The sequence below is a fragment of the Notechis scutatus genome, chromosome Z (genome assembly GCF_049901735.1).
Source record: "Notechis scutatus isolate UNSWTSFEM ecotype Mainland chromosome Z, rNotScu1.2, whole genome shotgun sequence".
Classification (NCBI taxonomy): domain Eukaryota; kingdom Metazoa; phylum Chordata; class Lepidosauria; order Squamata; family Elapidae; genus Notechis; species Notechis scutatus.
In genome coordinates this window covers 135,433,188-135,448,208 of record NC_142025.1, presented here as the reverse complement: position 1 = coordinate 135,448,208, position 15,021 = coordinate 135,433,188, and the positions used below count along the sequence as shown (strand labels likewise).

Genomic DNA, 15,021 nt, shown 5'->3' with positions numbered 1-15,021 from the left:
TACATTGGTTTCAAAAGAGAGAAATTGAATGTGCAATTCAATTTGCACATTCTTTCTCTCAAAAGAGAGAATTGAATGCACCTTCTCTGTATTCTCCTCAACTCATCTCAGCCTGCTTTCCCCCCACTGTCTGTAGGAAGCTGGATGCTTTCATTTATGATGCAGCTGTCCTCAACTACATGGCCCGCAAGGAAGAAGGTTGCAAGCTTGTCACCATTGGAAGTGGGAAGGTCTTTGCCACGACAGGCTATGGCATTGCCCTGCAAAAAGGATCCAAATGGAAACGTCCCATTGATCTGGCCCTGCTTCAGTTTCTCAGCGATGGTAAGACTTCACGGATCAGGCCCAGGTTCTAAGGAGGGACACTGGAATTGAAGTGGACCGCCTTGGTTAGAAGCAAATGATGAATTGGGAGGCAGAAAGAAATGTTTCAATGGACTTTTTAAAATATACCAAGTACCTAAAAGCAAAAGTATTATGCATTATTCTAAGTACATACTCTTAAGTTAGTGAGGCTTGAGTTTTTTTAAACTATATAGCCCACTGGACTGTGAAGAGAACTAGAAAGAAAAAAAATCAAATGTGATTCAGAGTATCTGTAAATGTGCATGTAGCATGCCAGGAGCTCCTGAAAGTAAGGTACGCTCCTTCTTAAGACTGACACATTTAGGAAAAGACACAACAACTTTAAGGTGTTCCTGAGAGATGCTATAAATGGGCCCCTGCATGCTCTAAAAACCATATGTTGCCCTTTAGAGCCAGATCTCCATGCAGCCATTTCCCAAACTGTATAGCCTAAATTGGTAATACCTTTCACTGCGGGGCATCTGGAATCTCTTTCTAAGACATATATTTAAAATAATTCTTAAAATTTTAAGTTCAAGGCTTATGCATGGGTCATGTTCTCTTCTCAAGTTGACAAACAGCAATCTACTTCATCAGTTGCCATCAAATTGGATTAAGCAGCATCATTGTAATAAGAAAATATTTCTTGTCCTCCACTAGAAATGGGCTGTAATGCTATTTTTCAGTACACAAATTCTTTTTTAAATACTTTTTTATTAATAGGTCTTACATATATAGTAAGAAGTACATTCAAGAAAAAAAGATATAGCAAATGTGAAAGAGGAAAAGAAAGGAGAGGAGAAAAAGAGACAAAGAAAAAAGGAGATAGAAAATAAAACATGAAAAGAGATATTAAAAATGTCTTCCAATTTTCCTCTCAGCAGTAATGCATACAATTCTAATCAAATCTCTCTCCAAGATTTCATCATAATCATTATTCTTTTTAATCATCAAAACCATAAGTCACAAAATCATTTTCTTTTTTATGCAAAAAAAAAATCCATAATTGGTTTCCAGCGGTTGATGAATGTCAATAATGACCTTTCTCTAATCAAAGAAGCCAATTTGACCATCTCAGCAAATTCTGTCAATTTCATCTGATGTTCCTCCATGGTGGGTAATGCTGAAACTTTCCACTTTGTACATATGATAATTGCCATAGTAATCATTTATGGAAATAATCTTCCATGGCTCTTTTAAAATCCTTTATCCTTTATCAGTCTCATAAGAAAAGGTTCTGGCTTCAGTCGAATGTCTAAAATCCTCTGTATATACTGAAATCCAATTTTTTTAAAGTTTTTTTTTTTTTACATATCTCAAACATGATAAAATGTGCCTTCAAACTGTTCACATTTCCATATATTTAAAATGCCTTTATACCTTCTAGATAATTTCTCTAATATATGTACCCATAATACATCATTTTTATAAAATTTATCTTTAAGATCATAACAATGTAAATTTCAACCTTTTTGACCATATATTGATAGATGAATCTATCTGTATATTACTAGCTCACTTTAACATACCTTCTTTAACCTGCTTTTCTTCCATTTCAGATTTCAAGAAAAGTTTACATGTTTTAGCAATTACATGTTCATCATTGGTACACAATTGCACTTCAAATTCTGTCTTCCTTTTTTTAAAATACGAGGTCTTTCTATCTTTTAAAAATCTTTCTGATAATTGTAAACAGGAAAACCACTGACAACTATATCCTACTCCATTAGTTGCTGTCTTGATTAAATGTTAAATTTCCCTTGCTGACTCTCCAATAATTTTTAGTATATTAACTATTTATCTTTGCTTGTTGTTTCTCTTACGTAAAATGTTTTTTGTGCTGATATCCACAGAGATGTTTTGGGGCACAGTCTTGGTTTATATATATTCCATATTCTTAATATGGTGTTTCAAATGAAATGATTTTTAAAATCCACACTAGCTGTATTGTAGCATAAATATATATGCCACCCATAACTTAGGTCATGTGCTTCTAACTCTGAAAGTCTTTTTTTTCTCAGCAACACCCTTTCTTTCATCCAAACAAAGCAAAAAGAGCTCCAAAACACAATTTCAAAACTGGGAAACCAAATCCTCTTCCTTTCTAGAAAATAATTTTTATTGAATTTTACACAGTTAAAAACAACACAAATACAAAGCAACACAACAACAAAATAACACAAACACAATCTTTGCAGTGTTGTGACATCAACTTTTCCAGTTTCTATTAACTACACACACACACACACACACACTTATTTGTTTATATTATTTTTTATTCCTATTGTCCTATTATCCAACCAGTTATACCATTTTTATCAGGCTGTATAATAGTCCTTCTCTTGTCTCTCTTGCAATTCTAACATGAGTTTTACCATTTCTGTGCAGTTTCCCTTTCTTTGCATCCTGTTAGCACTCTGTATATAAATTGTGTTTTTCCCCTTGCATACAAATTTAGATATATATTTTTATTGCCTGAATGGTATATCAGTTGTCAAAACAGATATTGTCTGAAGCAAAAACATTCTAGGCAAAGCATTGATTTTGCTCATGAAATTCTCCCCAAAAGTGACAATTTTAATTTCTCCCATCTTAAGATGTCCTTAATTTCATTCCACATCTGAACATAATTTATTCTGAAATAATATACAATCACAGTAATACTCCAAGTATTTTACTTTTTCTCAATATTAAACTTTCTCCATCAGTTCTACTTGATCTTCTGTTTTCATATTTTTTGTTAATGTCTTCTGTTTTCCATGCATTGATTCTAAACTTTAGTTAGCACTGATTTGTTTCCTTTTAACACACACTAATTATTCATTTACATTTGCAACCAAGATTGCCAAATATAAGATTGCATTTTTCTCCTGTACTGAAAAGTCCATGTTGAGTTTCTTTCAGATGAAATACAACTGATAATATCAATTTGATTTACAAGTAGAGCGGAATAGAAGAAAATGGATATTCCTGGAGCAAGCAGCAAATCCAGCGATCTTGTACTGAAAATTAAGAGAGAAAGAACAAGGCACTGACTTCTTCACCTTCAGCTAGCAAAAATTAGCTTTATTCCAGTTTAAAAATGCAAACTAGGTTTTTATCATCACTTCATTGTGATGAAGTGGGGCTCCTTAGTGGCCACCTTTCTCCCTCTACTGTCAGCGTTTGCCTCATTCCCAGATATGCCATCCAATTAGTCCTCGACTTACAACCATTCATTTAATGATTGTTCAAAGTTACAATGGCATTGAAGAAAGTAACTTATGACAATTTTTCACATTAGTGACCGTTGCAGCATCCCCATGATCACAGGATCAGAATTTGGATGCTTGGCAACGGGCATGTGTTAACCACAGGCAGCATCCTGGGATCATGCGACCACCTTTTGTGACCTTCTGACAAACAGAGTCAATGGAGAAACCAGATTCACCTAACAATCGTGTTACTAACTTAACAACTGCACTAATTCATTTAACAATTGTGGCAAGAAAGACTGTAAAAAGAGCAAAAATCACAATTGTTTTGCTTAGCAATGGAAATTTTGGGCTTAATTTTGGTTGCATGTTGAGGACTACCTGTAACCTCTGTGGCCACATACCAACTTCTTTGTTAAACAGCAGAGATAAACAACTTCTGGCTCTGCCGCCTCAATTTTGCACCGTGTCTGAGCTTTAAGTTTCTGATGGGTGGGAATTCTTATTTCATTCCAACTCCCCAACACCCCTGGCAAAATTCAACAGTTCATGTAGTGGCTGTTCAAAGTTACAACAGTATTGGGGGGGGGAAAATGAACATTTTTCACAGTTACAACCTTTACAGCATCCTCATGATCATGTAATCAAAATTCAGAGGTTTGGCAGCTGGTTCATACTTATGACCATTGCTGTCCTAAGATCATGTGATCCCCTTTTGCAAATTTCTCATAAGCAGAGTCGATGGGGGAACCATATTCACTTGGGCTACCAACTTATCAACTGCAATTATTCCCTTAACAACTTTGGAAAGAAAGGTCATAAAATGGGGGGAGGGGGGACTCAATTAACAAACGTCTCACTTAAGAACAAAAATTTTGGGCTCAGTTGTGGTCGTAAGTCGAGGACTACCTATACTGCTAATGCAACTGAAGGGCACCAGCTAGACAGTCACTGCTACTTGGTCATTTCAGACCTTGGCAATCAATTTCTGTCCAGAACAAGAGGATTTGCATTTTACAGAAAGAAGGAAGGAAAGGACAGGGAAGAAGGACATCTGCGCCATCCTATTATAATGGTATGTGACAGTGACTTTGGGAGACAAGAGGAAGACCTGCAGACTAGCCTGGTAAACAAAAGTCTGAATCTGAAGGAGGAGAAAGTATCTTAGAAGGGGCCTTCCCTAGTTTTCAGCAGAGTAAATGTACAGGATAGGAGAGATACTTTCAGACTTGAAAGAGCCTTTTGCTGTAACTTTACAATAAAGGAAGTATTAGTACCAGGGGTGGGATTCTACCAGTTCGCACCTATTTGCTAGAACCGGTTGTTAACATTCTAAGCAGTTCGGAGAGCCGGTTGTTAGAAGAAATTACTGGCCTAATCCTGTAAGGAAGGCAGGAAGGAAACATTCTGGTGTTGCTTACAGAAACTGCCTCTCCGTTAACCCTTATTACATTCTTGGCAGGACTAGACTTCCTGTCTCTGGAACTTCTCTGGATGTTTTTTTCCCTCCTTTGCTGGTATTTTGCTTGTGTGGAGTGACCATTCAAAGTTACAATGGCACTGCAAAAAGTGACGTATGACCATTTTTCACACTTATGACTGTTGCAGCATCCCCACAATCATGAGAGGCCAGGCCGGGAGATGCGTGCCTCGATGTGAGTGATATTGAATTGGCCACGCCCAGCCAATAACATGACCACCAAGCCATGCCCACTAATTTAGCCACACCCACAGAACCGGTTGTTTAAAAAAAATAACTCCCACCCCTTATTAGTACTCACAGTTGGTGCTTCTGGGCCACCTCAAAGGCCTGACACCCCAATCTTTTCTACCGCTGCCCTTCTTTGTTTCAGATGAGATCGAGCTCCTGGAGCGCTTGTGGCTGTCAGGGATTTGCCACAATGACAAAATAGAGGTGATGAGCAGTAAACTGGATATAGACAACATGGCAGGGGTCTTCTACATGCTTTTGGTAGCGATGGGGCTGAGCCTGCTGGTCTTTGCCTGGGAACATCTCATCTACTGGAAACTGCGCCACTGCATGAGACATACGGGACGGCTGGACTTCCTACTCGCCTTCAGCAGGGTGAGTTTTTAAAAGGGCGCTCTTCTCTACTTCTCTCCTTTTATCTAGAGCTGCAGGAATTCTATGATTGCATGGCTCAAATGTTCCAAGGAGAAATGGATACAAAAATCAGCATTTTTAGAATTTTATGGGTTAAAAAAAACAACCCATAGATTTCTAGAAGCTTTTTAAGTGTGCGTGTGTATATATAGACAATGGGATATGGAATCTCATAAACAAGGGCAAGGAGGTGATCAAGATTGCAAGTGCAACTGTTGGATCCGACATTACCTAAAACTAAATTATGCAAAGGGAATCAACTTATGCAGGTTTGCTTGTTGAAAATCATGTGTACTGAACATGGAAGCTAGCCTACTTGAGATGAGAATCAACTGTTTTTAGGTCATGCATTCCTGCTTCTGTCTTCCTTGTTCCCATCTCTTTATCTAGGCATGTCTACTGATGTACATACATTGAGTAATAGTCCCACTTTTGAAGCCTACACAGCATGTTTCGGTTACAAAAAGACATCTCTTTTCTATGGAAAACTGGCTGTAGTAGTCTGTAGCAAAAATTAGCTTGCAAACATAAATCAGTTGTTAGTGTCTCTAATGTAAAAACAAGCCCCTGCTTCTCAAAATTTGCACTTCTTTTTAAATTAAGGCAGACAATTAGCATGCTGTCGAATAAATCTGTTTTCATTCAACTTGAGGGGGGGAAAAGTGGCTAGCTTGCCTGAAGAACTGGAGGTGGCGACGTGCTGATTTGTACGTCTATCAAATGTAGTGACACACTGGGAGAAGGCAGATTTGCTCCCAGAAGTAGGGAGCAGAAGAAGAAATGCATCAATCAAATGTTAATGTGATGTCAGCCTGCATCCTACAACTCCATGCCTCCATTAAAAAAAGAAAGAAAGAAATCTAGATTATTGGTGGCTAATTTCTAAAAAGTTGGGGACAAGGAGAAGGAACAGGAGCTATCTATTTGATTTTAAAGCCTAGTTTTGAGCTTTTACAAAGACCACTAAAGGAAGCCTAGGTGGCATCAAACTTTGATGTGGTTTTAAAGGAGCAACAGGTAGTCCTCGACTTAAAACAGTTCATTTAGTGACTGGTCTAATTTACGGTGGTATTGAAAAAAGTCACTCATGATTATTTTTCACACTTATGACCGTTGGCAGGATGCTTGGCATGTATTTATGCCAGTTGCAGAGTCCCGGGATTATGTGATCACTATTTGCAACCTTCCCAGGGGTTTTCAAAAAGCAAAGACAATGGGGGAAGCTGGAGTCGCTTAACGACTGCAATCTAAAAGGTTGTAAAATCAGGCATGATTTACTTCCACTTCCAGGTGTAGTTGTGAATCGAGGGCTGTCTGTAGTTTTTATTTGCACATGTCTGTTGCTTTATTTGCACATGTCTATCGCTTTTCAGTACTAGACAACAGTTAACATTACTGTTGTCTAGTACTGAAATTAAGTTTAAAAATGGTGGGAGAGAGCCCATTTATCCACGTGGCAGAAATCTGATCTCCCATTTGATTTATCTGCTTGCTTCCCTGATCTCTTGTAATCCTAACTGTCCTTACCCTACCATCCCTTCTGCTGCTCTTCCTCTCTGCTTCTCTGCATTCATTAGCCTGGAGATCCTTCTCTACAGCCATTTGTCTATACTGAAGGGGAAATTCAACCACAAATTCAACCTCTATCAGTAGCAGAAGGGGGCGATGATCTTTCTTAGCTTCAAGGTAGAAGGATTCACATGGTTGTTCCCATAACTGAGTAAGAGAGAGAGGATGGGAAGTTGTAGAGATTACCAGCGGAACTGGCTGGGGAATTCTGGGAGTTGAAATCCACTCATCTTAAACTTGCCCCGGTTAAGAAACAGAATGCCCTTGACAGATAGAGGGAAGATCCAAGTTAACAATCAAATCGGCTGGAGCCCATAGGGGGAATTCCTTCACTTACATTACAATTGTAAGTCATGATGATGGTAAAGCAGGCCACCAACCTGATTTAATGACCTTGTTTTACAGTGGTCATTAAGCATTAACACCATGGTTGTTAAGTGAACCACTTTTTAGCTATGGGCTGGTTTTGCCAAAAACCTGTATTTGCTTCCAGTTTTCAGCAAGAACGTTGTAAAACACTTTCATATGACTGGGAAGCAGCAAATGGCAATACATGAGAGTCAGTTGCCAAGCATCCAAAATATGATCATGTGGGGGCTCTTGTAGCTCTGGAACTGAGCTGGGGAGATTCGTTGGTATTTTGCTAAGTGACTGGTTATAAGTCAAGGACACAATAAGATAACAGTCCTTGACTTATGACCACAAATGAGCCCGAAATTTCTGTTGCTAAGTGAGACATTTGTTAAGTGAGTTTTGCCCCATTTTATGATATTTTTTTGCTACAGTTGTTCAGTGAATACCTGTAGTTGTTAAGGAAGTAACAAGGTTCTTAAATGAATCTGGCTTCCCCATTGACTTTGCTTATCCCCCAGGACACTGCAACCATCATAAATATGAACCAGTTGCCAAGCGGCTGAATTTTGATCCCATGACTATGGGGATGCAGCAACGGTCATAACTGGGAAAAACTATCATAAGGCACATTTTTCAGTGCCATTGTAACTTTGAACAATCACTAAATGAACTATTGTAAATCGAGGACTACCTGTACCTAAAAAATGGCTCAGAGCCCCTCTCCCCAAATTCACATGCAAATAAAAGAGGGAGGGAAGAAAGTAGAGTCAGACTTACAAAGAGCATGTTACTAGAGCTATTCTAATAAAAGTAGATTTAGGCCTACAGAATGTCTGTTTCTTAGTCTGGTCTACATTATAGGGCTGACCAGATAAAGAATTCCTATTTTTCTAGAATTCATAGTGCTGCCTTGCTACATCTTGAATAAGTATGTTATGCAAGGCTTCGTTAGGATGACGCTTGTCAAAGTGGGGATTTGATATAAAGACTCAAAAAAGATAAATTGGCCGAGGAATTTGATGCTGAGCTACAGTGCTAGGAAGAGTAAAGCTGTTGGGAGGGCACAGACGACATAGGAAATGGACAGATGGGAAAGATGTGATATGGTCGATGAACGGAGTCATTTGTATCTCATTGAAATTCTTAAGTTGCATTTAGAAGAAGATAATTGTATAAAACTGGGGAGCAGTGATTTATATTGTCATTATTATTGTTATATGTCAGGAGCTGTTGCAGGTAGATAAAAAGGTGTCTTAACTTGAGTTAGATCCCCGGCTCAGCTAGCTTGGATACCATCTCCCTTATCTTGGCAATCACTGTGAAGGCGGGTGTTTTTCCAACCTATTCAAAGATTATTCTGAGAACTCAACATAGAACTTTCTTGGTACAGAACTAATACAGATAGTTCTTGACTTAAGAAGATATTGGAAAACTATTTGTCTGAAATGATATAGGCTTTCCTACTTGAGCAGAGAGTTGGACTAGAAGACCTCCAAGGTCCCTTCCAACTCTGTTATTCTGTGACTTATGAATGGTTATTTAATTGTTCAAAATTAAGACAGACCTTCACCCACCCACTCCCATGGCCAATGGTGGGATTCTATTTTTTTTTTACTACCGGTTCTGTGGGTGTGGCTTGGTGGGTGTAGCTGGGTGATCATGTAACTGGGTGGACGTGGCTGGGTGGTCATGTGACTGGGTGGGTGTGGCCAGCTTGATGTCACTCACATCGAGGGGCGCCTCGCCTGGCCTCTCCTAGTTCTTCTCCCTCCCCCTCCCAGCCACTCCTTGCCTCGTCTTGCATGTTATGGTGAGAGAGGAAGCTTTTTCAAAGTCATCTTCCCCTTGATACTAGCCAATAAGATGAGATTTTGCTATCAGAAGACCTGATGGACATTTCCAAATATTGTTTATCACCATTCTCTTGGAAAGACTGAATGGAGAGATTTATAAAGAATAACAGAGTTGGAAGAGACCTTGGTAGCTTTCTAGTCCAACCCCTGCTGAAGCATGAGACCCTATACTATTATGGACAAATTTCTCCTTAAAAACCTCCAGTGATGGTATATCCACAATTTCGGAAGACAACCCATTTCTTTGATTAATTGTTCTCACTGTCAGGAAATTTCTTCTTATTTCTAGGTTGGATCTGTTTGATAAGTTTCCATCTCACAGATCCATCTCACATTTCCTTCCAGTTGAGCCAGGCACCACCTATTCTATACTTTTTTCTTGCCTGTGTAAAATCTTACTTTACTCTCCATTAAATTGCATTTTTGGTGAGAAATTATGTTCTACAGTGGTATTCAGTTTACTACAATGATTTTTGCTAAATGCATTAAAGCTTGAAGAATACATCTCTGCTTATACTGATAAAGATTATTCTTTTTGAACATTAAAGCATACAGTCAAGCAAATATTTCCAATCCTACGATTGAAAACATATTTGAAAGGCATTTTCAAAGCAGTCACTTAGTAGATGTCTTACCATTCTTTCTCTTCTCCTTTAATTAAATCTTTCTGCTTTTTTTTTTCCTTGGGCCTTATTGCAATATTCCAAAATTTTCACAGATCCTTCACAAAGAACCACTTCTAATTTAACTGGAATACATTGTTTTCTTTCTCAGTTTTTCTGGTTACAGAACTCACCATTTCTCCCTTTAATGATGCTTGTATGCATTTGCAAGAAAAAGAAGCATTTAACTTTTGGAGCCTGGCTGCATCCCCTGAGTGGTGATCCTAGCACCCGTGGCCACCACTGCCTCGCGAGACAGCCAAGCCTGAGCCCACCAGGCACTCCTAGACAGTCTCCTGGGAATAGCGCGCGAATGGACGATCGCGCTGGTCCCGCGTTGCCTGGAAATGCCAGTGGGACAGTGGCGGAAATTTTAACCCGTGCGCATGGGGCACTGGGGGAATCGGTGCCTGGAGTGAGAGGAGAGTGAAGGCTGACAGAGTGGGGAAGGCCGGTACTTCCAGTGCCCATGAGGAACCAAGACTTGGAGCAGTTTTGGAGCTTGTTAAGAAGAACCACTCCTCTGCCTCAGCCGTGCTTTTTCAAGCAGCCGTATGAAAATGCATGGCTGGGGCAGAGGAGAGGTCGATTAAGCTCCAAAACTGCTCCATGCCTGGGTTCCTCTTGGGCACTAGAAGTACCAGCCTTCCCCACCCTGTCAGCCCATGCTCCCCCTCACTCCAGGCACATTAACCCGCCCACGAGGAACCCGGGCTTGGAGCAGTTTTGGAGCTTGTTAAGGAGGACCACTCCTCCGCCCCAGCCATGTGTTTTCAAGCAGCCACTTGAAAACGCATGGTGGAGATTCTTCCTCGTGCTGGTGAGTACGACTCGTCGGGCTTTTTTCCTTCCCCCCCCTCCCCGTCATGATCCAACACAATGCAGATAGCTGAATGGAGGCGGAAAATGGGGCATTTCCATCTGCCATTTTTCAGGCAGTTTTTCGGCCATTTTTGGGCCATATTCGAGCCCAGAAAATGGCCAAAGCTGTTGCCTCTTTGCCAGTGTGAGCAGCCTACAGCCACCGCTCTTTCCCGGCCGGAACTGAGCCGTCAGCAGCGGCTGGAGGCTGCACGTGCAGAAGAAGAAAGATGCGGTTGTGGAAGAGGAAGCAGGGAGATTGAATAAGGGCTGGGGCCTCTGAAGGAGGGGAAATGGGCCAATGCGCAGCGAAGGGCGAGCAGGCAGCATGCAGGAGGAGGCCCCAGGAAGGCCAGAGCCAGGGACTGGTGCGTCCCCTGAATCAAGTCAAAGTGAGAGTGGGTGGCATGTGAGAGGAGGCCCCAGGAAAACCAGAACCGGGGACTGGCGCATTCCCCAACCTGAGGCGAACAGCAAGTGGGCGGCATGTGGACGGAGGCTCCCCGGGATGGCCAGAGCCGGGGAGTGGCACATTCCCCAACCTGGCCAAGGCAAATGGCAAGTGGGTGGAGACTCCAGGGCAAGGCTGGGGAATGGCACATCCCCAGGCCCCGACCTGAGGCGAAGGGTGAGTGGGTGGCATGCTTACCTTTAGTGAACAGAGTGGGTGAGGCATGGACATTAGCTGGGCCGAATGGCGAAGGCAAGATATATAGGGCGGGGTGGGTGGGCCAGCCAGAATTTTTACCACCGGTTCATGTGAACCGGGCCGAACCGGCTGAATCCCACCACTGCCCATGGCTATGTGATTATATTTTGGAGCTTAGCAACTAGTCCATATTTAGGACCATTTGTAACATCTCACAGTCATGTGACTGCAATTTACATTTTTTCGCCAAAAACTGATGTTTATTTCCGAAAAAATGCCAATTGGGTGCAATGGGTTTGCTTAATGACTGCTGCAAAAATGGTTATAACATCAGGAACCATCAGGTAGTGACCTGCTTTAACAATCACTATGACTTATTCTGAGCTTAATTACAGTCATAAACCGAGGACCCCTGTATTTAATTGTCCTACCTATTCAGGTGTCATTTAAGGGAGCACTCTCTTGTTATCAATTTTTCCAGTGCATTTTCTACACTATAGAAAGTGTAAGCTTACTACAGGTAAAAAACACAGCTATGGTTGAAGAACCTATTATTATCTATTATCTATTTCTCCCATTTCTTCCAGGGCATGTATAGTTGTTGTAGCAGTGAAGACCCCAAAATACCAGACCAGCAGCAGTTGCCCATCCTGAATCACACCTATGGACCATCACGAGGTGCAGCCCCAGCTCTGCCCAGTCCTCCTGGGCCTCCACTCCCCTGTTCCAGCTTCCTGCCTCGTGAACGGCGCATTGTGGAACGGTGGCGTCATGCCCGTAGCCCCAACTGTTACAAGGATTTGTACCCCCCTACACCTGCAGAACTCCCTACCACTAAACCGCCACGCCACAGCCTCAAGAGTCCTTTCTCGGATGGCTTCCACCGGTTCTATGGCCCCATTGAACCCGAAGGGCTTTCAGATCATGTCAGTAGCAAAAAAATGGCACCCTGTCAGATCTCTCCCCCACAGCCTTCCCGTGGGCTGGAAAACCCTCCGTCCTACTTTGCTATAGTGAGGGAAAAAGATTCTCCAGATATGCCACCGGTGGCATCAGGTTGGCAACGCAAATCTCTCCGGGGTTTGTATGAAAGTTTCCAAGCAGGGAAAGGGGCTGGCCGAGCTTCCGAGGTGAAAAATATGATGGTCCTTCAAGCAGTTATCCCACTAAAAGCCCTTGTGAGCTGGAGAGGAGCACTTCCCGATCTTTCGGGAAAGAGCGAAGCCGCTATGGCTACACCCGGCTGTCCTACGAAGATGAGCGTTCCCCACCAGTCCCCCGCTACCGACATGCAGAGGAGGCGTCTCTGCCACGAGCTGAGCCAGAAGCAAAATGCCCAACCACGTCAAGCCGCGAGAGGAGCTCCCGGGCTCACATCTGCCGCAGCCATTCCCACCCACTTGCCGTCGGTGCCAGTTTGCGCAGCCAAAGTCATTATGTGGACTTTTCGGACTCTGATTCTGACATCTGTGAGAGGGATAGTGATGGCCACAGCTGCTGGTACCAGTCGCCAGATTATTTCTGCACCTACCCCTCCCGAGAGAGGCAGCTCTTTGCCACGCACAAGCCTCTGCACTACTGGTCAGCCGACAAGTTGGCCAAATGCCACGGGTGTCATGGTCCTTGCCAGCACTGCCTGAGCCTAGAAATGCTCCCGCCACCCACTCCACCGTGCCGCAAGGAAGCCTTGCATTATTTGAGCTGCTCGGAAGAGCATTTGGAACGCCGGCTGGACTGGGAGCATCGGCACTGTAGCCACTACAGTTGCCTGGTTCCTCGGCATCGCCATGGCTTCCACCGACGCTGCCATCATCATTCCTGTGAGATGGGGCCAGGTGGTGGAGTCCTTCACCCAACCTCCCGTAGTCTGGAGGACCTCAGCTCCTGCCACATGATGCGCTGTGGGGCTTCCCATCGACACCAGGGTGGCTTCTCCCCGGAGTGGCTGCCACGCCGGGTGAGTCGAAGCGGGGAGCTTTTTGCCAGGCGTGGTTCGGCCCATTTCTCCAGCCTGGAGTCCGAGGTATGACCAGCGCCAGATGGGGCGGGCCTGGGGGAGGGGTAGAGAAAGACATTTAAGATGAAATAACAGAGAAAAGACTGAATTGTGATTGAGACTCAGAAGGTGGAGATGGCACTGTGGCCCAACTCAAGGAACAAAGGCAATACCATGAAGATGGCCATGGAGAGGGGGATGCAGATCAGGGCCACCAATGAACCCACCAAGGGCATGCTGCCAGGATGCCACCAAGAAGAGATGGCATAGTGTCATATCTCCCTGCCACAGAGAAGGGGAATTGTTCAACCAAAAGAGTATCACAGATAAAACCACAGTGGGGACTGGAACCACTGATATTCTCATTAAAAGAAAACAAAAAATCAGAAGGGAGAACAGAGACAACATCTCAGAGAGGGGCAACACTCTGCTACTGCTACCCCAAGTGCCACCAGAATAGCCCCCCTGACAAAACACCCAATCCCTTGCACCAGCCAATTTGCAGCGGGGGGTGGGGGTACAGGGGAGCTGTTCCCACCTGCGTTTCCATAACAGACCTTTTATATCCAGAAAAAGGGCTTTCCTGCCACTCTGTGGCACTTTGGTGGGGTGGGGCCCTCTGGTTGGTGGCAACGGGCTACTGCAAACAGCAGGGCTGCTCCTCTTTGGACAAGCACCGAGTGAGGGTCCCAGCAGGTGGGGGGATTCCCTGTCCTCCCACAGATTGGCAGCTGGAGCAGCCAGTGCCATCAGGCTCCAGGGCAGGGAGTGGGTGGTGGAGGGCCTCCCTCCACTACTGTTTGGACCTTGCGGTGGGAAAGGATGTTAGGAGACAAAACTGTGACTTTGTTCAAACAGAAAACTGTGATATTTTTTTTCCTGCACATTTTCCTCTTCTCCCGTCTCACTTTCTTTGCTCTTCTTGTGCTTACCTTTATTTCTTCTCTTTCTTCAACGCATATATAAACATCACAGTCATGGGCCCCCTTCACTAGGGAGATAACAACCCACAAACAAACACCACCTCATAGGCAGAAACATGCAGACTCATCCGTTTTGTGTGCTGTGATGGACGTAAATAAGTAAATGAAACAATCGCAGCCCTGCACTTCAGCGCAGCCCTTGCACTTCAGCGCATGACTCACATCCAAAAGAGTCCCTTTTCACAAGCCTGAACCATGTATCCACCAGTGCACTGATGCTCTCCATGCTAAGGGAATGATTATAGAAAATGATAGAAAACTGGACTAGGATGCTCTTCAGTTGACTGAGAGAGCACAGCGCTTCAACGGAGCAAAACAAAAGACAATAGAAAAAAATATATATGATGCAATAGATGAAATGTTGGATACAATCATTTCCATTTACTGTCTTAAGCCAACAGCGCAGGGCTTCTCTGTGCACACTGGGAGG

The 15,021-nt window shown here is 43.1% G+C and overlaps 1 protein-coding gene across 1 annotated transcript in view; it reads left to right on the top strand.

Annotated features, from left to right (window-relative positions):
- GRIN2D (glutamate ionotropic receptor NMDA type subunit 2D) overlaps positions 1-14,720 on the top strand; it is a 56,210-nt gene extending 41,490 nt beyond the window's left edge. The window contains 4 exon segments of the mRNA XM_026682375.2: positions 137-324; positions 5,393-5,625; positions 12,200-12,743; positions 12,746-14,720. Coding sequence (XP_026538160.2) covers positions 137-324; positions 5,393-5,625; positions 12,200-12,743; positions 12,746-13,641 — 1,861 coding nt within the window. The 3' untranslated portion in view covers positions 13,642-14,720.
- The last annotated feature ends 301 nt before the right edge of the window (positions 14,721-15,021 follow it).